Genomic DNA, 27,645 nt, shown 5'->3' with positions numbered 1-27,645 from the left:
AGTTTTGTTCCCCTCTTCACCGTTATGTGCACACACACACACACACACACACATTTATACACACTCACTGTCTCTTCCTCTCTTCTCCCTCTCCTCCTACCCCCACACACACACACACTCTAAAAAGCAGGAGAGAGAGGGTCTGTACAGAGGGATTTGGTCACATTGTGTGCTTGCGTGAGTACCATAACTTTTCTCAATCTGATCTTTTTTCTATAGCCAGACAGTGGCCTTGTGCTGCTTCAGCTAGACTACACACACACACACACACACACACACACACACACACACACACACACGTATGCTGACTTCAGTTATATGAATGGAGGGGCTCACTGTCCTCTATCTCCAGACAGTTTTGACTCTGTACTGATTCTTATTCCTGATTTCTCTCCCTCTAGTCCGTGTTTGTTGGTTTCTGCTTTGATGTGCAGAGAGAACATTGGGAGGTCCTGTCATTTGTTTGTCATCTTTGCTAAATATGGCATATTATTATTATTTTATATGGGCTGTTTTTATATTGGTTTAAAAAAAGCCTTTACCTAATTAAAATGAAAATATTAGTCAAAAAGACACTAAAAAAACTGATCATTCAGCATTTTTGTGAAAGATTACAAGTCTGCACAAAGAGCTTTAAAGCTTTACTTAGTTTGGATTTAAATAAAAAAAAAATATTTAGTTAAAATATTAAAATGTAGACACATTTTTAACATTGACAGGAAACACCTTTGTACATAAATGTCAGATTTTGTGTTTCATCTACTGAACCTTGTGTGTAGGCAACCATCACATGCACAAACATATGAAACCCCTGTTGTTGGAATGCATGTTGTCATTAAACCAAAACCAGATATTACAATTTATGTTATGATTTTTAACCAACTAATAACTCTATGTATAAACTCTAATAAAGTTTTGATTATATCATTTACAAATAAACTTTTTAACTAATTTTCATTTGCTAGCAGATCTTACTACATATATATTAATATGTATGTAGTGAGATATAATATATATTAAGTAATTCCTTTTTAAATAAACAACAATAACACAAATGTTTTTCTAAGCTTTTACCAAAATTATATTCATATGTAATGAAAATGATATACAAATTTGAATCATATACATTACATACACTTTTTTGAGTGTTTGAGTGTAAATTATTGGTATAAAAAAGCATTTCCCACCGGTTCAGAGCTTTCTGTTTAAAATATGTGGTGCAGACTGACAAGATACAGAACAAATCTTCAAAGCAATTTAGTCAAATTACCTTAATTGTTGGTTCTGGTTATCTATCTTGTTGGGATTTGTTTGTTTTGTGCCTGGTGGGTTCTAGTGTGGAATCACTTTTCATAGTAATTAGTACCTGCAGAAATAAACAGCTATGTTCACCCCTTAAGGCTCAGAGGCTTAGATGCTGTTTTGAGGTTTGTCTTACTTTATTCTTTAAATTTAATTTGTTTTTCCACATGCAAACATTATTTTAAAATCTTACAACACGTACAGCGAGAAAATGTTTTAGATTATTAAATAAAATAGTCACAGTGTCAAAAATGCAAAGCATCACCTGATGTCATTTCCTGGTGTCTTTTGCTATAACCTAAACTTTCACTTTCTCTAAGTCAATGAAGGAAGGTGCTTTACTGCTAAAAATGAGAAGCATATAACACACACGAGCTGAAGAGAAAAACATTCACATATACAGTACCTTAACTGAAAACCTCAGTAAGCAACAAAATACTGTGATGTGAAACTTTTTCTCCCCTTACAACTCTAGAGCTGTGTGATACGGTAAAAATATTATATTGAAACATTTATTTATTGCAATATTATATCACAGAGCTCTAAGTACTCCTCTATACTTAGTATAGTTTTTTTTATACAAAATGTGCTGCACTTCATCCTGCTGCAGATAAGAAGAATCACACTCACTAATTTTACTCTCTTTAATTAAATGTGCAATTGCCTAGTAATTATATGCACTGATGATATCTAGGATAGGCTCAGATAAGTAGATTGTTTATAAAATAAACTATATAAAAAAAGAAATGTATCACAAAGCCATAAAATATCTTATATTATCCACTCTTGCAACAACGTATAATTCTCTTTAACTTAGCAATGTAATTACACATTTGAATTTCATGGTTAATAAAGAGTGAGCTGCCCTGAAATGGGACACCTAGGCTTTATTTAGTGCATGTCTTCCTAAATGTGTAAAAAGCATTAAACAAAATAGAAATCAACAGAATATGTGTGATTTTTTATGTGATCAAGATCACAAATATCCAAACAGGTATTAGTGTGCAAATTTCAAACAGTTGACATATCCCACTAGGGGTGGGCGATATGGCTCTAAAATAATATCACGATATTTCAGGGTATTTTTGCGATAGCGATATACTTGGCAATATAGGAAAACAGAAAAAAAAGAAAATTATTTCAGGAATATAGTATAAGAGTATAACAGCATAATCATAATGTGGCAAAATAAATAATATAGCATAAAATAATATAATGCAGCAAAAAATATTGCAGAATATTTAGTGCATGCATATAAACTGCAAACTAAAACAATTATACAATAAATACACTGAAAGCTTCACAGTAAATAATAGACTACCTTTAAGACAGAACAGCCCCATTATCACGATATGGATTTTTAATATCATGATATTTCTGTGTCACAATATATTGTATACGATATAATATTGCCCACCCCTACATCCCACATTAGAATAACTTAGCTATTATTACAATAATATAGAAGTATAGAATAGTTTTGCCATTTAAAGGGGCTAATAAGCTGAATGTGCTTTTGTGTGTGTGTGTGTGTGAGATAGAGAAAGAGAGAGAGAGAGAGAGAGAGAGAGAGAGAGAGAGAGAGAGAGAGAGAGAGAGAGAGAGAGAAAGAAAATAATGACTAGCATTGCGTGAAGTTGTCTGTCAGTAAGGCAGAATCTCTCAACCACTATGAAGGGTCTGAAAGCCAGAGGCTGAACCTGTCAGTGTAAAACCTCACACACAGATCAGTCAGCTCAGAGCAAGACCATACGGAGGCTTCTGCATGTCTCCATTTTTCCTTTATTATTATCAGATTAGTGTAACAAAAAGTGTTAGTGTAGTCAAATAGCATGGCAGTGGTAATTATGTCATTATCTCAGTGCAACCTGGGCCCTTATGGAGTCTCACTTATCTAGTGTTGGCGTATAGCCAATGGTAGTTTACAGTAAATTTAGGTAATTCTGTTATTGCTAATGGGACTTATTATCCAGTAAATACTATTTAATATTCAGTAACTATCTGGGATACATTAGCCATTGAGATGAGTGTGAGATTTCTCACTCTGTCAATATGGGGCAATATTAGTGGGTCCAGAGAAAGAGAAAGAGAAGAAAGAGAGAGAGAGAGATGTGGTGTAAATGGTACGCACACAATCAGTACAACACTACAGTGTTTTTAAAAGAGACAACCAGAAAACACTGTATAATAAAGTACAAACAAAACAATTACAAGATTTCAAATGGTCCAGTCCATCACAGGTTAACTACTGCAAATCTGTTTGGTTATTACTGTGTATGTAGTTACATAGTTTTAAGAATTATATACACACAACTGCTCGATCATCTGTATCAGATGACATATCAGATGTTATTTGGTTGGAAATGGTTTTAGTCTCTCGATTAAAGTAGATACTGCGATCGTTACTTAAACTTTTAATTTGTTACCAAACGATTATCCAATAAGTTGTAATAAAATGCACATTTTCCAGCACTTTGGAGAAAAGTTCATCTGTAGGTGTGAGGTCTACAAATAGTCAGTGCTAATTAGAGCCAACTTTATTGGCTTTTGCTTGTGTTGGGTGTTAGTGCTCTCATATTGATTTTGACAGACATGGAATCATTAGAGTAAATGAAGCTTATATAAGCTTATTTAAACCTCTATAAAATAATAAATGTGAAGGGCAATAAGCTACTGGGTTTATTTAATCTGATGTTATTCAGCATTGATTTAGCAAGTTTACAAACAAAGTTTGTAAAAACAACATTGTAAAAACCCAGAGCACGGGAGGAGAAGAACTGATATGCGATGTTCAGCATTAAAACAGTGAAATTGTAAATGTCTTTACGCTCACACTGTTATTTTGGTACAAAAGGTAGGCCTGTAGACTTGGAATGATTGTTTTTTTTTATATATAAGGCACACTCACAGTATTTTTACAGTTTATGTTGCCAGTTATCTGTATCATGTTATCTGTGTTCTTTGTGGCTCGTCATCTCATTCATGTGAGACACGGATTAGTTTGGTGGCCTTATTAACTCTTCTAAATTGGAGAGAAAATTGTTTAAAAATGACAAAAATAAAAAGCATTATACAGTTAACAGAACAACAACAAAATGACTCTATCCAACACAAAAAAATCAGTAAAACTACAATATCAATCACTTTTAAAGAAGATGATTATATTTTCACATTGGGCTTAATGGGTTAAACTTTGGTTAGCTTTTGTATTATGTCCATTACTTAATAAAAATGTGAAATGTTTCGGAAGATTCTATTTTTTTCCATGACTTAATTTACACTTATCATTCCACTTGTGTTTCCACTGGAACTTCACTTAACATTGCTGTGCTTTCCATGAAACGCTTCGGAAGCCGTGCAGATATGTGGCCTTGAGTTTCTAATTAAGGCAGAGAAAAACATACTGCACTACATAATCAGCATTGGCTTTTTTATTTTATTTCTAAACTAAGCTGTTATATCTCTGTGTTTCAGGCCTCTGAACATCTGTCTGCTCTGGCTGCATGATGACAGCGATGGCCAGATGTCTGGGTCTCCTTTTTCTAGGTAAGTTGGAGTTTATCCTGTACATAAAGCTGCTTTCTCCACCTGCCAAACAGAAGCTGCACCCACAGCTTTCTATAAGAGGGCTGTGATTACCGACGACAAACACAGACAATCCTTCAATGACTTTCCAGAATACGACTCTCCAGTGAACTGAAGAGAGCGTAAGCCGCTTAAGAAAAGAAAAGGATCAAACACGTCAAGACCTATCTGCCCACCACCAACACCCACCCACCCAGATCACCTTAACCGTGTGCCCCGCGAGAGTGCTTTACAAACACGAAACACAGGGTTAACTGATGGAAACATGACCTGGCTGTCGTTTCTGCTCGTTTTAGCTCCTGACAAAAGGCAGCATGTTCTCCTGTGAAGGGGCAGTCAGGAGAATTGTACCGTGCTGCTCTTGCTCTTTATGCTCTGAGATGAAAGGTGTGTACAGTGAAAAGTGGAGACCGGGAGCCGCCTGAGAGCTAACTGCATCACTCAGTGCAAACATATTCTCTCAGTGTTTGCATGACCTTGACTGAATGGGCATTACTGTGACAACCAGTAAAACATTTTCTCATTTGCTCATAAGTGGAGAGAAGCTTTTCAGCAGAATGGTATAGAGGTCAGTCCAGTGGTTCTACATTCATTTGGTTTAATGGCTTAATAGTCCAGATTAAACCACATTCTATAGGCACCAATGCTCGTTGCTATCTTACACCCTGCCAACAGTCAATTTTCACGCCTTCCACCTGCATTGTTTAAAGTGGTAGTCCGCATTTTTTTAGTTTCTAGCATTTCTGAGTGGAGAAGGGACAAAATGTTGTGTTTAATGGTAACAGTATACTGGAATGCCCATCCCTGCTAAGCCTCATATACTCATTCTACACGTCATTACGTATTACAGCACATGTACAGCCTCTGAAAGAGGATCCAGCTCAGTTTTACTGAACGCGAGCGGCTGGTGGAGCATTGGAGACTTCAGAAGAAGAAACTCATTCACTCATAGTAAAAACAAAGTGTGTAGTTAAAGTGAAGTTTCTGACTGAGGGTTTTCTTTCTCTCTCTGATTGAACATAACCTGGAATCGGATTCATCCGGTCTGAAAGGAGACCGCATCACACCAGCCCAGTTAACAATGATTCTTTTGCATGCTCAGAGCAATAACTAATTCTAACCAGAGAGTGCCCTAAATCCTAAACTTACAGACATCAGCTTTAAATAGCAAAAGTGCTTGTGAATATATCTATGCTGATGGGTGTGGTGGTCTCAAAATGAGGTGTGTTCAGGTAAATTTCTGCGGTACTGCTATCTTGGCAACAGGAAACACAGTTGCGGAAAGACAGATGTCAACAGTCACACGTTCATTGCTATCTTGGCATTGAACTGTCACAGATGCATCCCCTTAAATGACCTGTTCACACACCTTTACAACTTGCAGGTCAGTTTCCTCTGCTGAGAAGTGTTGGACACGTCCAGGTAGCTGCGCTGTTGAAATAGCAATCCACCAAAGTCAGAGCTCAACTGGCTCTTAATATAATGGCAAGAGACACACTGATTGATTTATTGAGGGTTACGCCAAAAACACACCAATTGTAAATCAAGAGAATAAGATCATGCCTTTTGTTCATTTCGAACCGTGCAAGGTGTACTTTTCCTGTCGCTGTGATAGCAAAGACACACTGACACAAGCATAAGCTGCATTTAGATTTTAAAACGTCGAGCTGAGAGAGCCGGCATGTTGAAACACGTCAAAAAAAAAATGCTAGTGCACTATTTCCACAGAAGCTGCAAATTACAACCTAGTTTTTACAATGTAACAAAAACACAGTAATTGTTTTTGTACGCGGTAGTGTTGCTGTCCTCTCATGGTGTCCTCTCTGTGAGATGTATGATTAGCAAGGTAAAGAGTTAACTTTAACTGAGTTTTTAGTCTTATTCCAGGCTTCTACATGTTTGATTTTCTTGGTTTTCCAGGTTGTTTGTTGCCAATAATAAAACAACAACTTCCTCTGCATTCATTTTGTCACATGTAAGGTAATGATTCGGTAAAGTTTTGGACATGAAGCCAGGTGTGATGTTCTGCTCTCCAGTATCCACAAAACCATTTTCTTTTGTCACTGTTGTGTGTTACCAACAAGGAATTTAGCTAATTCCGGCTGGTTCTGAAGTTAGTAATAAAAAAAGTACCCCCGGGCCTTATTCATGATCATGCTCATGAAGCTAAAATGAGGAAATGCAACACTTTTAACAGTGTATTTTCGTAATTATTTATAAGCCACCTCTTTTTTAACTAGTCTTTACATCAGTTCTCTTTTTCTCTGTGCTGATCACAGCCTGGCTGTTTAACCTGAGCCTCAGCCTCCTGTTCTCACAACACAGCAGAGTTAATCTCCTATTGCCCAAACAGTGCAGGAGCATGCAGAGTCCCCTCTCAGCGGGACAGCCGGGATTATTTTAGTCAGTGTAACCTCTGAGCCTGCGGTGTCGGCAGGACCTGCTTTGTGCAGAAGCGTGTACTTTTACCAGTTTGAAGCCACACTGATGAAAACAAAGAGCTGTGTTTTACTGAGCAAAATAGCACACCAGGGAGGTGAAATAAGAGGAATAAATAAGGAAAATGGTTTAGAAATGCTCTGTGTTCACAAAGAATAGAAGAAAACTGGGACGTGTATAAAGAGGACACTTTGGCAAGTGCTCTTATACAGTGCCAATAAAATAATGTGCATATATCCACATATTTTACCAAATTGAAAACCTCTGAAATATCATCAAAAAGAAGATGGATGATCACAAGCCATCAGAACAAACTGAACTGCTTGGAGTTTTGCACCAGGAGTGACATAACGTTATCCAAAAGCAATGTGTAAGACTGGTGGAGGAGAGCATGCCAAGATGCATGAAAACCTGAAACCAGGGTTATTCCACAAAATATTGATTTCGGAACATAGATGCCATAGCTAGCTGCATGGTCAATTGAAAATGTGTGGGATGCTGTTTTACATGCTGTCAGCACTCCAACCGTACCACAAAATCTGCAGAAGTATTTGAGCTCAATAGGATGGAGTATTGCAAGAACCTCTACAACCTCTACAATGATCAGTCATTTTATGGTTGTTATAAAGAAAAGGGCCACAATACATTCAAACTAAAATAATACAATTGTTATTGTAAATATTAATGAAGAAGATACTACATATGTGGGTTTCTTTTATCACTTGCGTCCCTGTCTTGTCTTGTCTTGACACCCTAGGCGTGAACATGAAAAAGGGAGGACCCACTTAACAGAAGACTAAATGGCAGGGGGAAGGGGTGAAATTGGTTTAGGCCTAAATCAGAGATCAAATGAATAATCCAGGACTCATCTGTAGTTTTATAATGTTACATTAAGTAAATGGAAAAGGCTTGATGTGTATTTTTCTACCTTTCTCCTCCTCTGTCTTCTATTTCTGCCTCTCTAATCGTAATCATCACATCTGATTTATACTGTCTGCACACTGTTAAGTAAGTAAGTAAGCTAAGTAAGTGTCTCAAAGTTTTGCAGGCAAATTGGATTCGTTTCTACAATCAGATCTGCTGAGATGACTGTCCACAATGTTACTTTCAAGTGATCAGATGTTTGTAGACATTACAAACATATCTGCATAGGTTGCTGTAGTAACAAGGATGACCACACTTCTGTAACTCTGTAACCTGTAAGTGGTGAGGTTGTTATTTGCTGCATTGTGCGTGTCACAAAAGAATATCTAAAAAAAAAAAAAATCTAATTTGAGCATCCAGAGCGTACAGACCGAGAAGCATGTATACAAATCTCATAGTAATCGCATTCAAGTCTTGAGTTGCAAAAATTAAATTTTTATGTGTTTTCTTTCTGTCCAGACTGTCAATATGGATACAATGTAAATAAAGCAAAAATTTGAATTGAGCCAACAGTCCGAACATAGCCTAAGTTAAGGGTTTAGGGATAGAAATGAATGCTGGAAGTACCTCTGCTTTGATGACAATGTTACGTGCAGTTTTCTGCAGGAACTTGCTGATAATCCTGATGCAGACAGATTACAGGGTCTCGTGATTTTCTTGCCCTGGCACAGAGAGCGGCTCATTATCTGGCCCTGGAGGACGCATGCCCGCTTCCCCTCACCTGCATTAGTCTGGGTCAGGCAGTGCACGACGCGTGTGTTAATGATTGTTTAAGACGGGTGATCAGGGCAGGTGTGGGCACCTTGGGCTTTCAGGCTCACGTTTAGTGTACACTAAACATGATAAAAAAAAATTCATATCTGTGCTTGTGGAATTTTCACTCTTTCACAATGCTCCATTGTGAGGTTACCTTTCTGATCTGTAGAGAATATGAAAAGATATCTGATCTTTCAAGTATGTGCTTGTCAGAGTGCTCAAGTTTTTAGGCACAAGAAACTGAAGAAGGTGTAGAACTTTCTTACCCTTCAGCGAGAGCCTTTAGATTTTAGCTTCTGATTTTTGTTTTTTATAATTTTATAAAAAAAAATTCCCATTTTCTACTTAATTTACATGACCAATTACTCAACCCACTTATTAGGATTTCCCCCTATCACTAGTGATGCCCCAACACCAGGAAGAGAGATGAAGACTAGTATGTGCCTCCTCCGATAAATGTGAAGTCAGCCACCGCCTCTTTTCAAGCAGCATCACAGTGAGCTCGGAGGAAAGCGCAGCGACTCAGTTCCGATACATCAGCTCACAGACACCTTGTGCTGCGGACATCACCCTTTGGAGTGATGTGGGGAGTAAGCGACATCTATTTACCCACTCAGAAAGAGCAAGGCAATTGTGCTCTCTCAGGGCTTTGATAGCTGATGGCAAGCTGCATAAACAGGATTCGAACCGGCGATCTCCTGATCATAGTGGGAGTGCTTAGCACGCTGGACCACTCAGAGCCTTAGCTTCTGATTTTAGGTTTAAAATCGACTAGATATGGACAGAACTGTTGGGACAACAGCTTATACATTGTTTCATCTGAAATCAAGCATATTAAAAAAAGTAAAAAAAAAAAAAAAAAAAGGGTTTTGTTGGAGTAACTGTCTCTACTGTCCAGCGAAGGCTTTCTTATTAGACTTTGGAGGATTGCTGTGAGGATTTGATTGCAATCAGTGACGGGAGTGTAAATGAGGTCAGGTCAGGATGTTGGATGCAAATGTTGTACAGGATTCGGCTCATTCATTGTTGTGCAGTTACTGGTCTTATTTTTTTTTTCAGTAAGTGTAAAAGCTTAGTGTTCAAAGTCAAAGCCATTAGAAAATAATCTGGATAGTGAAAGCTTGACAGAACTGGACAATTTGCACAGTAGCCAAGCCTTTCACTTCCCGAGGCAATCAGTCATGCTGTCCAACCCCTCTAAAATCTGCTTTTCTGTGCTGACCCCTCCCCATCCTTCCATTGTACAGTGTAGACCAGCACGTGTGAGGACTGGCCCTGTGCCCCTCTCTCCAGCATTCCTCAGATGAAGAGGGGCATTTTGACGGGGATGTTTCGGAGGCAGTTAGCAGCAGATATTTTGACACCTGGAATGTTTTTCTAAATGAGTAACATTTACTTACTGTGCTCGCATTCCTGCCATAGTGCTGCTTTTCTGACGCCAGCTTTCTTCTGCTTCTGCCTCTGCTGCTCCTGGATTGATTGTTGTTTGTGCATCTTTGGCTCAGAGTGGGACAGGTGCTACTATAGGCGAACAGAGGTTCATGGTGTTGGATTTAAACACACAGTCCTGCTTCTTTTATGACCTGTAAATAGGGTGTATTTGTGTAAATTACAGTAATCTAGTCAATTATTTTTTTCAACATAATTGTTGCTAAACCAATGTTTTATTTACTCAATTAAATAAATGTAAAATGCAGTCTAGATGTCAGCATCACGGAATTAGTTTGAACTTGCAAGCTGGCCATAGTAAACACTAAAAAAGTGAGTGTATATTGATGCTACACTATTTTTCAGACTGTAAAATGCACTTAAAATACTTACATTTTCCCAAAAATCGACAGTGCGCCTTATAATCCAGTGCGCCTTATGTATGAATCCTACCAGTCAGGTTATAAAGAGCAGCAAAGCCACTCTGAAGTGTAGCATTATACAGGAGTTTCAGTGAAGTTTCCCTAGCACCAAGGCTGGAGCAGTATTAGCATTAGCCGCTAACCGCACGGCTAGCTTTTTTGTCTTTCAGAGGTGAATATATCAGATTGTAGTCTTCATGTTTACCGTGTTAAAAAAAGCTACTTGAGATGAACCGCTAACTGATAGCGCTCTGGCTTGCCGGAACACTCAGGGTTCCTCAGTTCCTCTTGGGTGGTATTTACTAGCGCTTAGCACTGCTAACCACAGCTAGCGCTAAAGGGGTTCCCCCCAAAGAGCATACTGATTTGGGTTCCAAGCACTATGTGCCAAAATTTAGCCCGTAGAGCAGAAATGATGTGGGAAATGTTTTTACACTGGCCTAACTTATAATATGTGGATAATTTTTTTGCTGTCACATACATTAGTTATTATACAGCTGTACTTGGTTAATTCCACATTTTATTTAGAATTTCTTAATGAATTCCTCAAGGCTTATTGTATTATGGTTGTCTTATCGCTTCTCTCTCCTGTTGTTGACTTTACAGTCTGCAGGAGAGGAATGTGTGGAAGGACAATAACAGGCTTCTAGATAACATTGCCTCCCTTAAACACACACACACACACACACACTCACACACGTGCAATATCGCTCTGTCACCTTTACCAGTCAGAACATGACAAACTATGTTGAAGAATTATTTTACATGTCCTTTATCAGTGGGCTTGTGTGTGTGGCCTGTAATGGTAGCACAACAGCCTGCATGCTTTATGAAAGTCTTTCAGACCAAAGTCCTGTAATTATCCACATAAATTCACAGCAAAGTGCTTTAAAACACTGCTTTTGAGAATAAACACACCTTTAAACATGAAGCTGTATGAAAGGTGTTTGAAGCATTTCCAAATATGTATGTTTTTTACATACCTGAAAAAACAGTTATTTATTATTAACATTTCTACATTTGGCTTATGGTCTGGTAGAGAATAATAATTAAAAAAATGAGTTATTTGACTTTTTTTGATGGCACAGCTATTATTAAGGCTATACACAATCATCTACAACAGCTTTTCCACCCTTGTGAAGAAACCTTGGTTAAAACCTGTTAAAAAAAACATTGGAGAACCAGTTTTTAAAGAGAATACTTATAGTGTGGAACTATAAGACGCATGTGTGAACTCTCATTGAACCTTTTCACAGTGCATTTAAAAGCCCATTAGTGCAGTATCAGTGACTTTCACTGAGAGGTAAAGTTTTAGCCATTAGTGGCATTAGGGACAAACAGATATTCTCAAATCAGATTGGAGTCACTATTATATGTGGTCCTAAATAGGATATGTACCTGATCTATTGACATGAATGTGAATGGTCAAATCAGAATTCATGCGTCTTTTTGCTGTTTTGCATGCCCTACGTGCTTCTCTCTCGTACCTGCACATCTCTTGGTGCAGCTATAGCTGCAAAAACAGCAAAAGCAAACTGCCTGGCCTTTTTTTTTACCTCCTCGAAATGAGCATGTACTTCAGACCAGCTGTTTACTCTCCACTCCAGCAAAAGATGCTCCACGTATGAGCTGCTAACACATCCATTTCACCTTTATAAAGCTATGAGTCGTCTCTCAAAAATGATGTTTTTTGTTGTTTGTGAAGGAGGAGACGTTTATACACATAACTATTTTGCGCATGTGAGGCGTTTCAGGGACAGATTTGTTTACATTACACACAGATACAGGTCACTTACATTTGTAAATGTGAACCGTCAAGATAGCTAAATCTGATCTGAGCAAAAATATCTAATTTGGGCTAAATCTAAATCTAACCTTTTGCTCTCAAGTTAATCAGTCACTTTGTTGCTTAATGATTCAACCCAGCTATTGACATTGGCCTCTTATGCATTTAGATGCAAGTTACAAAAATTGAAAAAGCATGCAAGTTAGCATCCAAATATTTAGCATTTTGAAATCTAAGCGCAATATTATTACAGCGAAAATCATGTAATCATGAAAGACATCATATAATAACAGTGTCACTGCAGAAAACAAATGTTTTTACTCAATAGAATAGATAAACATGTTAGCTAGCTAGCTATTTTCACTTCAACTTTTCTCCTAACAAATATCTAGCTGGCTAACTTGAATTAGCATATTTAATGCACATCTGTTTTGTATTTCTCAAACTTTCTTACTAAAACAAAGTTTTTGGTCACTTCTATTTGTATGTTAGCTAGCGAGCTAACAAGCTAGTTTTCCTAACATCAGGATATTGTTGTCATGTCAGTTGATTTCTGATTAGAATTTGAACACATAAGCTTTTTTTTTCATTTACATTAACATTAAAAGACATACATGTTTCTGTTTTACTCATATTATTAATGCATCTTAAGACTTGTCTTCACCCTGTGAAGCTCCACTAAATATCTTCAGCCAACCTGCACCCTAAAATCTCAGGACCAAATCACAATAAAGGTCCTGCATTCAGACCCTTATACCCACATGAAACAGAAAGGCAATGTGAATTAACAGTATGAATAAACAATAGAGCCTGAATGCCTCTCAGGTATTCATGCTCCTGGGCCATATACTGCTGCCATGTTTACCCAGGGCGAGTCAGATGTGTACTGATTGGCCTTCCAAAGGTCAGGCATTTATTATTTGAGCATTATGTGCCAGTTTACTGTATGTGACCTACTGAGATTTAGTCTCAAGGCCTCTTGATTCACTGCCAGACTAAATCAGCTTCAGTTTTATATCTCCTATCACTGCTGTTCAGAGGAATTTACAGAATGCATCCCGGCTAAATCTTTTATTTAAGAATGAGCCAAGTATCAAGATAGGCACAATGTAGCCATGCTTATCTGTAAAACATCAACAGTATGGACAAGGGCAGGGTTATTGAATCATTTACCATGTCTTACAAGCACTGCATGTGTGTGTGTGTGTGAGTGTTCATGGGTGTGTGTGGAAACAGGATATACGTTATGTTTTAACGTATGGAAGGTTAGTTACTGATTGCTTACATACTGTAGTTACAACAGCTGCATGTAACTGTGTCCCCTGTGGTTTTATCTTAACCTTAACCCTGCATCCATTTCAATAGACATAATGTATTTTCTTTAATTAAAAAAAAATCTAAGTTTTGTTGAACATAACACTATTTGGGAGCTGTTCTGTCCATCAGAATAAACCATGAACCTTCCAATGAACAGGTTTATAAACCAATGAAACAATAACTTGTCCCCGCCCACTGCACTGGAAAAATAGTAGTACTAGAACCATTGAATGAAAGGAACAGCTAATTTTTATTAGTTTAATGTGATTTTTAATCATATTTGTTTTACTGTTTAGGGATGGTTTATGAAATAAAAAGGTCAATATGAAATATAAAATATTACTCACAAGCTTCCAATGCAATGGAAAAAAAATATTTTAGTTAATTGGATTTATTTGCTATATAGATTTTTGTAGAATATTAGAGTCCCCTTTTCTGTACATTGCAGACAGAAAACAGCATTTTGGAGATAATTTAGGTCTGAAAGTGGTTAAAGGGCCAGGATATTAATCTTACCTTTAATGTCCTCCAGGGTTGTTTGAGTTGGTCAGTGTTGGACCATTGTTGAAATGTCTTTTTAAAGGTACATTATGCAATAATTGTTATTGGCAGCCCCTAAAGTTGTAAAATCTCTAATAATAGAAACAACAAAACAACACAAACCTATTGGTTCCATTACCCAGTACCAGGTTTACATACTGCTAAAGTATATATATATATATATATATATATATATATATATATATATATATATATATATAATCTTTGTTTCTTTCTTGTAGTTGTCCATTCTGTGGCACAGGAGCTTCCATCAAGTCCTCACGGCTGCACAGATGGAAGCTGTTACCCAGCTACAGGGAACCTGCTAATTGGGCGAGCTGTGAACCTAACAGCTACATCGACCTGCGGCCTTGAATCACCAGAGCAGTACTGCATCGTCAGCCATCTACAGGTAAACCAGACTCAATTAAGTGAAGTTATTCACATACATATCAGTACCCGCTGCCTGTGCCTATAGTGCAAACGTGTTTGTTGACTGTGTGCTTCATCATTATGCACTTCATCTGTTTGTGTGCTTGCCTCATTGTTTTCCTCCTCTCCCGTACTTTTTTCCGTTTCTGCATGCAGGGGCTTGTCTGTTGTGTGATGGGAGCTTGTATTGTGTGTGAAGTTTGGCGTGCCCTATGGCTGTGCTTTCTTTAGCTCACTTCAAAAGATATGGTCATAAAATAAAACACAGAGTCAGTATCATTTTGATAACACACACATACATACAGACGCATGAATTTTTTTTTTATTTCTTACTCTGTTCTATTCTATTCAATTCTATTGATTTTTTTTATCATAGTATTCATTGAAAGGCATAAGGCTCAATTACACTCACTTTGAATACAAAAATGAATATGTCCATTATAAACACTGTAACTGATTGGCAACCAGTCATGTAATTTTTTTGAGTAGCGAGTAATCTAACGCATTACTATTTTAAATCTAGCAATCAGATTGAAGTTGCTGATCCAGGTCACTGTGCATTACTATTTTGTCATTGTCCTTAGTAAAAAGATATTGTAGTGTCCGGCTGGAGGTGTTGAAAGGATGGACAAGAAAGAAGTTTACAGTTGTCACTTTATTGCTAAAACTATCACTCGATTTTCATGATTAATTTGGTTAATTCGGAATAAAGTTTTAAAGCGATTTTGGAGTAATCGTGATTTAACATATAGATATTTTATCTTTTTAAAACGCTACTCATTTCTGAAGTGTTTATCTGTCTTACCCTGGTTGCCGGCGCCTCCCACAGACTAAAATTCGCATATTTTCTACATATTCCGCTCAGTCCGAGGACCGAAAAAAGTTCCAGCACTGTTCCAGCGCTTTCGACACAAACACCCGGTGGGATAAAGCATATATTTAGCTAGAAATAAAATCTACCATTTCTAAAAACTGCAGCAGCATCTCTCTCTGGTGAGGATTTATGATTAATTGTGGAAAACAATAATAATCACTCTTTCAAAGTTTCTTTTGTGACTCGTATAGTGAGTTATTTCTCAATGTTCAGTCACAGACCCACATTCTGAAGTATAATACAGCGTCCGACGGTGTCCTTGGCTGTCTGTTCACAAGGTCAGCGCGTAATATGAATGCATGGGTTTGTAAACAATGTTTTGAATCATTGATTCACACAGTAAGTCGACTCATCCCAAAGCGTCTGAACACCAAACACCAATTAAAAAAAAAAAAAAAATTAACCATTTCTTTGTCATCTGTAGTTAAATTTTTAATAGGGGGAAAATAATCGATTATAATCGAAAATCTGATTTTTTGTGATTTTTTTTTTCAGGTCTTAATCGCACAGCACCAACACACATGCACACAGCGAGCCCCTCTCTTTCTCCACCTCTTAAAAAAAAACACACAGACTTTTACACAGGGGCTGTTGTCACAGAACTGCTGTGAAAGTAACTAATATAGTAACTTGGACGTAAATTAGTTACTTTTAGAATCACATAATCCATAAAGCAACTTTTTCCATAAAGTTACTTTAGAAAGGAGTGATAAGTAATCAGAATTTTTTTTTTCAAAATTACTCTGCCATCACTGTTGGCAATGCAGCCCCCATGCTTTTAAGTGGCATTGCTCAGATTCATCCATATCCATAAGGCTTCAGGGAACGTGCATAAAGAGGACGGACAGGAGGCTTCATTTGTATCTGTATTCATATTTAAGGTTTAGTGTAAATGAATCATGCTAATTCTAACTAAAAACTAACCCCACAGTGTGGAGGCTGTACTTTAGCTTGACTTGCATTTATTAAATTATTTGAATCATTTTCTAAAGTCAGAGCCTGTGCACTATAAACACTATTAAAAGTATAAAATATAATGATATTATTTAGGGCCATGTTAATTTGTCTAAAGGCGCTCAACTTTCCCATTTTCAGACACACCGGGATATAGTAGCACTCCTTTCTCACTGGTCCAGATGTGGTCTTTCAGCTGCCTGTCAGCCCTCTCGTTTTAAGGGGCTTCCGTGACCACCCCCTCATTACAGCCATTCAGCATTCATCATTTCTCTTTCGGCTCTGAATGTGTTCCTCATTGAGTGATTTACAGTCTTGAATGATTCTCTTCACATGCCTGCGACTCAATTTGTGATTAGGCAATCATGTGAGAACGGCTATAGCTTTAAATCTTTAATAAAGGCTAAGCTGTAGTTAACTGGTCTTTAAAAACCCAGCGCTTTGTGATCAGTTATACCATCTTTGTGAAGTTTTTGTACTTTTGATTTGAACTGTGTGAGATCAGATTGGCACAGTGAACTGCTGGCACAGTTCTAATGTGGGCGAGCTAAAGTAATGGATTATTAAACAGCTCACTTTTACACTGATATTACGTTTAATAGTTAATAGATCTTTTAAGAGGTATTTTTTTCTTAAAATATGTAATTTATTTTACATATGATATTTTTTATGTACATGCTTTTTGTATATCCCAGAGTGTTTTTGTTGTAATATTTAGGCCTGTCATAACATCTATTATAGATAGTTTATAAGACCCTTTTAAAGACCTTCAATGACCTTATTAATTCCGAAGGTTATTTAGACATTGCATTTGGAATCATCATTAATAAATAATTAATAAATAAAATACATACAGCTCTGGAAAATGGATGATCACAAGCCATCAAACTAAGCTAAACTGCTTAAATTTTTGCACCAGGAGTGGCGTAAAGTTAGCCAAAAGCAGTGTGTAAGACTGGTGGAGGAGAACGTGCCAAGATCCATGAAAACTGTGATTAAAAATCAGGGTTATTCCAACAAATATTGATTTCTGAATTAAACCTTAGTAATATGAACTTTTTTTTTGCATTATTTGAAATCTGAAGGCTCTGCATCTTTTTTGTTGTTTCAGCCATTTCACATTTTCTGCACTTAAATGCTTTAAATTCCAATATTTTTATTTGCAATTTGGGAGGAATGTTGTCTGTAGTTTATAGAATAAAACAACAATGTTCATTTTACTCAAACGTGTACCTATAAATAGTAAAATCAGAGATTCAGAACTGATTCAGAAACTGAAGTGTTCTCTTAATTTTCTCCAGAGCTGTATATTATTTTTAAGTTGCACGTTAAACAACTCTTCTCGCTTACAAATACATACTGTGCAGCATGAAGGTCAACAAATATTACTGTGGGCATGTCCATATAGTGTACAATTTAAGTGACTACATAATAATGTGATTGTCGTGACAGGCCTAGTGATATGTAACGTGAAAAATGTGAAATTCGTAGCATTTAATTCTGTTTTATAATAGAAGCTGAAGGTTAGGAGCTGAAGCTGCTGCTCCTGTGCTGCAGTCCCGTACAGTAAACGAGCAGTGAAAAGCAGGGCAAAGGTCTACAATGGATACTGTATGTAAGGAGCTGATATAGTATCTCCGTGGCCTTTAGAAACCCTTGAAAACGAAGTTCCTCGCTTGGTTTCACTGCCTCTAAGCCTTAAAGCTGCTCATAGCCAGGTCACTGTTGGAGATTTTGTTACCCTGGACGACAACCCAGTTAAGACAAAGTGATCTGGCTGGATTCCATTCAAGCTTTCTGCCTGGCTCGGGACTCCCATACAAGAGGCCCAGTTGGACCCAGTTCCTGCCCCACCTTCTTATTTCTGCCAGACTCGAGCCCACATTTTTGTGTTCTGTGACAACTAACTCTAATACTAGTGCTAATCCCGTTTTCCACTGGCAATGTTGTAATTACAGTGTTTTTCTATTTGTTACTATTGGCTTTGTAGTTGGAAATGGGGCTGCACAGCATATTGTTTTAGCATTAACATCTGTCATCTGGCTCTGGCTCTGTGTGCATGTGCACAATATTCACATTATAGGGTGTGCAGTGTCACATACAACAAATTACATTATAAACATATTGCTACAACTTACTTAATACAAAAGAAAAAAATCATACTGTTTCCATTTTCCATGACCTACCTAACCAAGGCATATTGTATCTGCCCAGTATTCAGAGGGGATTATTAATTATTATTAATACAATGACATGTTTGATAGTAGTGACTTCTTGAGAAATTTGGTGAAAATTCCTGTGTTTTAGGTGCAGCCCTAGTTTGAAACACTGCTACAGCTCTGGAAAAAAATTAAGAGACCACTTTCTGAAGTTTCTGAATTAGTTTCTCTGGTTGTGCTATTTATAGGTAACTTATATGTTTGAGTAAAATTAACATTGTTATTTTATTCTGTAAACTACAGACAACATGTCTTCTAAATTCCAAATAAAAATATTGTCATTGTCACGCCTGGCCCTGTTTCCTGTCTGTCCTCGTGCCTGTGTTGTCCCACGTGACCCGTGCCCCTGTGTTCTGCCTGTGATTTTCCATTACCTCATGTCTCATTTGTAGCTCCACGCCTTCCCCAGGTGTTTCCACTCCCAGTGTGTTTCCTGTTTAGTTAAATAGCTTTCCTCTGTCACCTGTCCTGGTCGGTCTTTGCACTGTCTCCCGTTGTCTGTCCCTATGCGTTTCTCTGTTCTCAGTGTTTTCTTAGCCTTAGCCCGAGTCCCTTGTTCTGTGTTTATCTCTGTTTATTTTCTAGTTCCCTGTTTGGTTTTCTTGTCTACTCCCTTGCCCTGTCTAGTTTAGTTAATTCTTATTATCTCTTGTTTGTTTTATTTATGTTCTCTAGTCTCCCTAGTTTGTTTTGGTTTGTTTCGCTGTTCTTTGTTTACTTGTTTATTTATATTTATTTAATAAATTTCGCCCTACCTGTGTATACGTCCGCCTCCTCGTCTCTCTGCCTGGGTCAACCCTGACAAAAAGACCGACCAAATGGAAATAAACCAGTGGTATGCTGCTCGGAAGGCGGACCTGGAGTATCTCCGCCTCCTCGCCGAGCAAATCCGGGGAGATGACCCGCTCCCAGCGCCTTTCCTCGGGTTGGAGCCCGTCAGCCCAGCTGCAGTGGCGCCCACCGAGACCCACGAGGGGAGCCCATTGACTGGCTCCAGGATGGCGATCCGCCATGCTCCATTCGGGACTCCGGCGTTGGAATCCCCGAGGCCCCAAGGACGCCGCAGGCCTCGGGGTAGACGTTTTAAGGGGTCCCGCCAGCCGGAGGAGGAGCCCGTTTCCGGGGAGGATTTTCTTGGGGGGGCGCTAGGGCTGTGTGCGGTCAGCCTCAATCCTTGCCCCGACGAGGACGGGGGTGGCATGGATGCAGGCTGTGAGGAGTCCTATTCCTGGGACTACTCCGATCTCCTCACACCTGCATCCAGTGAAGAGGAGTTTGAGGACTGCCCTCCTACACCAGCCCGCCAGCCGCTCCTTCCTCCCGCGGTAGCTGCCGATCCGCGCTCTGTGTCTTTCGCGGTGGCAGCCGAACCGGTGGCAGTGGAATCGCGCTCCGAGACCCCCTGCGCGGCGAGCCAGCCGCGGTCAAAGACTTTCCCCGCGCTCCTCACGCCGGACTCTGCACGAGAGAGTAGGAATCCAGTCCGGGTTTTTACTTCACCCGCAGCTTCGGGCTCCAGTGCTGCAGCGGATCTCTTCATGCCACGCCCCGTGAAGCACGCGTCTGAGGCGCTGCACCCCATGATACAAGCGGCGGCCGCGCCGCTCTCCGAGATTTCAGCGGCGGCCGCGCCGCTCTCCGAGATTTCAGCGGCGGCCGCGCCGCTCTCCGAGACTTCAGCGGCGGCCGCGCCGCTCTCCGAGATTTCAGCGGCGGCCGCGCCGCTCCCCGAGACTTCAGCGGCGGCCGCGCCGCGCTCACAGACTGCAGCGGCGGCCGCGCCGCTCTCCGAGACTTCAGCGGCGGCCGCGCCGCTCTCCGAGACTTCAGCGGCGGCCGCGCCGCTCTCCCAAGCCCCAGCAGTCCCAGCTGCTCCAGCTCAAGCCCCAGCAGTCCCAGCTGCTCCAGCTCAAGCCCCAGCAGTCCCAGCTGCTCCAGCTCAAGCCCCAGCAGTCCCAGCTGCTCCAGCTCAAGCCCCAGCAGTCCCAGCTGCTCCAGCTCAAGCCCCAGCAGTCCCAGCTGCTCCAGCTCAAGCCCCAGCAGTCCCAGCTGCTCCAGCTCCGGCACCAGCAGTCCCAGCTGCTCCAGCTCCGGCACCAGCAGTCCCAGCTGCTCCAGCTCCGGCACCAGCAGTCCCAGCTGCTCCAGCTCCGGCACCAGCAGTCCCAGCTGCTCCAGCTCCGGCACCAGCAGTCCCAGCTGCTCCAGCACCAGCAGTCCCAGCTGCTCCAGCACCAGCAGTCCCAGCTGCTCCAGCACCAGCAGTCCCAGCTGCTCCAGCACCAGCAGTCCCAGCTGCTCCAGCACCAGCTCAAGCACCTGCAGCTCCCAGAACTATGTTTGTTCCAAGGCCCCGTATTTCCAGGCCTGCTCCAAGGCCTCCTGACTTTGCCCCCAGTTATGTGCCCAGGCTGTCCCCACAGACTTTTGCCAGTCCTGGGCACCCACCTATGTTTTTGGTCCCCCTGTCTCTCCCTGTCCTGGTCCCTGTATCTGTGAGTGTTCCAGTTCCTGTCCCCGGTGGTTTCTCTGTTCCTGTCCCTGTTACTGTGTTTGTTTCCGTCCCCGTCAATGTTCTTGTCCCTGTTCCCATGTCCGGTCCCGTCCAGTCTCTGTCTCATGTCCAGTCTCCGTCACCTGTCCAGTTCCCCGTCCAGTCTCCGTCACCTGTCCGGTTCCCCGTCCAGTCTCCGTCACCTGTCCGGTTCCCCGTCCAGTCTCCGTCACCTGTCCGGTTCCCCGTCCAGTCTCCGTCACCTGTCCGGTTCCCCGTCCAGTCTCCGTCACCTGTCCAGTTCCCCGTCCGGTCTCCGTCACCTGTCCAGTTCCCCGTCCAGTCTCCGTTCCCCGTCCAGTCTCCGTCACCTGTCCAGTTCCCCGTCCAGTGTCCGTTCCCTGTCCAGTCTCTGTCCCCTGTCCTGTCTCCATCTCCTGTCCAGTTCCCTGTCCAGTCTCCCGTTCGGTCTCCTGTTTTCCCCGGCCTCTCCCTGCCGCCAGCCCCCGGGGTTTGTTTTTCCGCGCCTCGGGAGCTGCGCGTTTAGGGGGAGGTTTCTGTCACGCCTGGCCCTGTTTCCTGTCTGTCCTCGTGCCTGTGTTGTCCCACGTGACCCGTGCCCCTGTGTTCTGCCTGTGATTTTCCATTACCTCATGTCTCATTTGTAGCTCCACGCCTTCCCCAGGTGTTTCCACTCCCAGTGTGTTTCCTGTTTAGTTAAATAGCTTTCCTCTGTCACCTGTCCTGGTCGGTCTTTGCACTGTCTCCCGTTGTCTGTCCCTATGCGTTTCTCTGTTCTCAGTGTTTTCTTAGCCTTAGCCCGAGTCCCTTGTTCTGTGTTTATCTCTGTTTATTTTCTAGTTCCCTGTTTGGTTTTCTTGTCTACTCCCTTGCCCTGTCTAGTTTAGTTAATTCTTATTATCTCTTGTTTGTTTTATTTATGTTCTCTAGTCTCCCTAGTTTGTTTTGGTTTGTTTCGCTGTTCTTTGTTTACTTGTTTATTTATATTTATTAAATAAATTTCGCCCTACCTGTGTATACGTCCGCCTCCTCGTCTCTCTGCCTGGGTCAACCCTGACAGTCATTTAGAGCATTTATTTGCAGAAAATGAGAAATGGCTGAAATAAGAAAAAAGATGCAGAACTTTAAGACCTTAAATAATGCAAAGAAAACAAGTGGTTTTTAATCACAGTTTTCATGAATAATGGCACGTTCTCCTCCAGCGGTCTTACACACTGCTTTTGGATAACTTTATGCCACTCCTGGTGCAAAAATTCAAGCAGTTCAGCTTGGTTTGATGGCTTGTGATCATCCGTCTTCCTCTTGAATATATTTCAGAGGTTTTCAATTTGGTAAAATAAAAAATAAACTTTTTTCCAGAGCTGTAAGTAAGATAAAGGCAGTTAGAGATATTCAAATTCCACCAATCAGTCATAACATAAAAACCTTATGCTTAAAAATGTTTAGACCCCTTTTGTGCCACTAAAACAGCCCTGACCTGTAGAGGCATGAACTTTATCTAAAGATGTCCTGTGGTTTTATCAGTGAGGCTTGGACACTCTGACCCTGAGTAGGAATTGGCCACATGACCAAGTTACTTGACGGTTCACTTGCTTCTAATATGTATAATACTGTAAATCCCACCCCGTGATAGCTGCCATTGTAACCAGATAATCAATGTCATTCACTTAACCTGGTATTGCATTACAGTGTCTTTACCATATCAACCACCAACCAATATTTTTTTAACAATGGCTCAGGATGTGGTCAGCTGAGCATGTTCTGTGTACATGCTTTGTTTCAATAAGATTTCATAAAAATATTTACACATATTTTCTTTATTTGACCTTTGGAAAGATTAATATGGCTACCTGCATTCTGTGGTCTTTTTCCCAATGTAGGAGTCAGATAAGTGCTTCGCTTGTGACTCGCGAAGGCATTATGACCCCTACTATCACAGGAACAGCCATCGCGTCGAGAACGTTATCTACCTCAAGGACAGCAGAGGAGATCTGACTTGGTGGCAGTCTGTTAACGGTGAGTGTGACCTCAAAACTTTTTTTCTTTTCTTTTCTTATGTGAAACATTATGTCAGGATTCGGCAATAGGTGGCCCATGGGCCAGATGTGACCCACAAGCATAAAACATGTGGCCTGTGAGGTTGTTTGAACTATAATTATCGATAATGAAAAAAATATATATAATGACTTCTCTGTTGCGCTCCTTATAAGGGCATTTTTCCCGGCCGTGTCCCAATTCACTGGCCGGGGCAGCGGTATTGTATTGGACCGCGACCCTGACGAGAGGAGCGGTGTGTTTACTTATTTATTTTTCTCTTTTTTCTTGGGTTTACTTGCTTTGAGATCAACTGTTCTGCAATTGGGTTCAACAACCCTCTGGGCTGGAGAGCTACTAGTCTGTAGCACTCCATCCCATTACACTTAATTTTCCAAAACAGAATTTTGTTTTGGGGCCTGCCACACTGCATTATGTTTTCAAAGTATATTCAAGTATGTTTCAATCTAATATCAGTTTGCTGCATCTGTATTGTATGAACAGTTACCTCAGACATTCATTTTAATTAGTTTTAATTATTTCAGTTGACTCAAATTACACTTTAAACCAATGGGAAGCTGCTGAAATCCATAATAAGCATTTTTACACCATATCTGACTATATTACCAAAATTCAAAACTGAAATATGATAGATATGAGGTGTTGGATTGATTAATTTGAATATAGCTAAGTATAAACTGAGTAATAACTGCTGCAGCTGTTTAAAAACAAAATTTTTAGTATATTAGGCATGTTTGAGCCTCATAACCATCTAGAATGTGCTGAACCAGAACAAAGATAAGAACCACTGCTTTAGGATGATATTTATATTACTAATTGCTGGGACTGTTTATCTCTTTATTGTACAAAGATTAATGTTTGTTATATAATTTTACTTATTTTATATATTTTTTGTACATCACTATGCTTGAATCATTAATTCTTCCGTCATTTAATGAACAATATTCATTATTAAAATGCACAGTTTAATTTAATAATTTATACTTTTTTCATACAGTTCAGTACAGGTTCTACAAAAATAACTTGCTTTATACTTGTGCTTTGTGGTTTGGTAAATTCTGACATATTCCTTTAATCACCTCTGTTTGCTTGTTTCCTCAGGAGAGGAGAGTGTTAGTATCAGACTCAATCTGGAGGCCGAGTTCCACTTCACTCACCTCATCATGAAGTTTAAGGTGTGTCCATTATCGTCCACATCACGTGGAAGTGTCTCAATAGTTTCCTGACTACGTTAACTTCCATCAATCAAATAGACACTTTAAAGCAATGTGTGCACACCATTTAATAACCCAAGCATTTCTCCCCTTCCGTTGGTTCCTCCCCTCAGACCTTCAGGCCCGCGGGCATGTTGATTGAACGTTCTGCTGATTTTGGGCGTTCCTGGAGGCCGTACCGCTATTTTGCCTACAACTGCACCAGGACCTTCCCCCGAGTGCCTGCTCGATCTCTGCAGCTCATTGATGATGTCATCTGCGAGGAGCGCTATTCTGATATAGAGCCGTCCACAGAGGGAGAGGTAACAGTGGAAAATAAGAACGCACCTGGCCATAGATGTGAAGCAGTTTTTCTATCAGCATGATACTATTTGCTAAACAAGTCCACCTTCTTTCAAAGTGTGGTGGGAGCCCAAATTTGACTTGATTTTTCTTTCTTGTCAGTACACATACCATTTCTGCTAGTATACTAAATTGTATTGGCACAAGCACTGTAGTTTCTGATATAGCTAACTTAGCAGATTTACAGTACCAGTCAAATGTTTGGAGACACCTGTTCATTTAATGTGTTTTCTTTCTTTTTATATATATTTTTAGAAATGTAATATTTAATACTGTATTAAAGCTATACACAAACACATGTGGAATAATTATGTATACAAGCTGTATGCTTTAGATTCTTCATAAATAGCACGTTTATCTTTGAGGACAGATCTGCACACTCTTGGTATTTTAATCTCAGTGTCTTCAGGAGGTAGAGTCACTTGAAATAGTTTTCTCAGAGTCTTGAAGGAGTTCCTGGAGGTGCTGAACAATAGTTGCTGCATTTTCTTCGTGCTGTGAAGCTCCAGCTCGTCCCAAATCACCATCTCAGTTGGGTTTAGGTCAGGGAATTGTTGAGGATATTTAATATTGATCTACAATATAGAAAATAAATGAAACAAAGAAAAACAAACTTCAAAAGTTCCAAAGTTTTGACTGGTACTGTATCTATTTTTTTTTTAATGATACATCAAAATAGTACTGCAGTTATTACTAATGGCCATGTACTAAATGATCATGGTGGATTAGCTATGGTTATTTATTCAGCATGATAATAATTAAAAACACAACTGAAGTCACACATACAGTAGCTCAAGCTAAAACACAGTTAAGCTTTTTTACTCATAGCATGTCTCAAGACTTGTTTCGCCATTCCCAGTCAGTCAGTGACTTCCTAACTCTCGTAGGCTAGTCTTCTGATCAGTCTTGCAATATAATGAAGGATGTGGGTACTTGCGTATGCTATTTTTAATGTAATTTAGTCTTTTCTTACATGTCGAACGCTGTGTGGATAAATGATCTCTATTTGGTTTTCCTCAGGTCATTTACAAAGTGCTTGATCCCTCAATCCATGTCAGTGACCCCTACAGTACCAATATTCAAGGTCAGTTGTTCTATTGTGTTTTAGTTACATACAAAACAAAAGTAAATGATATTGAATAAAACAAGCCTTAAATTTAATATTAAATTAGGAGTTCCTTCTGTTTTTTTTTTGTATGTGTAGACCTGCTGCGCATCACTAACCTGCGGATCAACTTCACTAGACTGCACACTCTGGGGGATAACCTTCTGGACCGGCGGCCTGATGTTCTGCAGAAGTATTACTATTCTATTTACGAGCTGGTGGTCCGTGGAAGCTGCTTCTGTTACGGCCACGCCTCAGAGTGCGCCCCAGTGCCAGGAGTGAACACCAGGGAGAGTGTCATGGTGGGTTTTGTACATCTGCAGGATGCATGAGTTACACATGATCTGAAAACATACAGGATATACATGATACAGAACCTCAAAATGACCTTAAATCAATGGCAAGATTAGTTGAACATTTAGTTTGTTAGTTAGTTTTAGTTTTCCTGACTAAACAAGAAACAACAAAGCTCAGCCCAAACCCGAATGGTGTGTTTTTTTTTCATTTACCAAAAACTGCAAATCATTAGCATGGTCTCTGTCCCAATAGTGTCAAACCCTAATGTCTTGTTTGCAGTGTACACTTAGTATAGTGAATAATATTGTGGCTATTTTAAGTGTTTAAGATGTTAAGATGGAAATTGGGACACTTCCCAATACATATTTCAATTTAAGAGTCCCTGTATCCCTGTGTTCTTTACATACAGCTCTGGAAAGAATTAAGAGACCACTTCAGTTTCTGAATCAGTTTCTCTGATTTTGCTATTTATAGTTATATGTTTGAGTAAAATTAACATTGTTGTTTTACTCTATAAACTACGGACAACATTCCTTCCAAATTCCAAATAAAAATATTTAGAGCATTTAGAGCATTTATTTGCAGAAAACGAGAAATGGCGGAAATAACAGAAATTTAAGACCTCAAATAATGCAAAGAAAGTTCATATTCAAAAAGTTTTAAGAATTCAGAAATCAATATTTGGTGGAATATCCCTGTTTTGTAATCACAGTTTTTATGCATTTTGGCATATTCTCCTCCACCAGTCTTACACACTGCTTTTGGATACATTTATGCCACTCCTGGTGCAAAAATTCAAGCAGTTCAGCTTGGTTTGATGACTTGTAATCATTAATCTTCCTCTTGATTAAAATCCAGAGGTTTTCAATTTGGTAAAATCAAAGAAACTCATCATTAAGGAAAATTAAGTGGTCTTTTAAGAGCTGTATAAAAGTGTTTCTGCTCCGCACACTCAGTGATTTTAATATTTTAGTACAATAATTAAATAAAACTGAAAACATAGACTAACAAAACAAGCGACTCCAAACTTCTGACAAATTAAGTATCTTATAGCTTACCATTTGTCTCACAATTGCTTTTTTTGTATTGATTGACTAGACGACTTCACAAAGCTGTGACCCAGTGTAATCAGTGATGAA

At 39.6% G+C, this 27,645-nt stretch overlaps 1 protein-coding gene across 2 annotated transcripts in view; it reads left to right on the top strand.

The window, feature by feature from the left end:
- lamb2l (laminin, beta 2-like) overlaps positions 1 to 27,645 on the top strand; it is a 70,733-nt gene that overhangs the window by 9,049 nt on the left and 34,039 nt on the right. The window contains exons 1-8 of one of the 2 annotated variants that reach the window (XM_022677420.2): positions 75 to 177; positions 4,777 to 4,848; positions 14,742 to 14,911; positions 23,374 to 23,509; positions 24,650 to 24,723; positions 24,876 to 25,064; positions 26,125 to 26,188; positions 26,309 to 26,511. In XM_022677420.2, the coding sequence (XP_022533141.2) occupies positions 4,806 to 4,848; positions 14,742 to 14,911; positions 23,374 to 23,509; positions 24,650 to 24,723; positions 24,876 to 25,064; positions 26,125 to 26,188; positions 26,309 to 26,511 (879 nt within the window). In that variant the 5' untranslated portion in view covers positions 75 to 177; positions 4,777 to 4,805. Of the gene's footprint in view, positions 1 to 74; positions 178 to 4,776; positions 4,849 to 14,741; positions 14,912 to 23,373; positions 23,510 to 24,649; positions 24,724 to 24,875; positions 25,065 to 26,124; positions 26,189 to 26,308; positions 26,512 to 27,645 lie in introns of those variants that run through there. The other variant, XM_022677419.2, reaches the window with a different exon arrangement.

Source organism: Astyanax mexicanus, chromosome 13, assembly GCF_023375975.1.
Source record: "Astyanax mexicanus isolate ESR-SI-001 chromosome 13, AstMex3_surface, whole genome shotgun sequence".
Classification (NCBI taxonomy): Eukaryota; Metazoa; Chordata; class Actinopteri; order Characiformes; family Acestrorhamphidae; genus Astyanax; species Astyanax mexicanus.
Note: the sequence above shows the minus strand (reverse complement) of the source record. Positions and strands in the feature narration are given on the sequence as shown.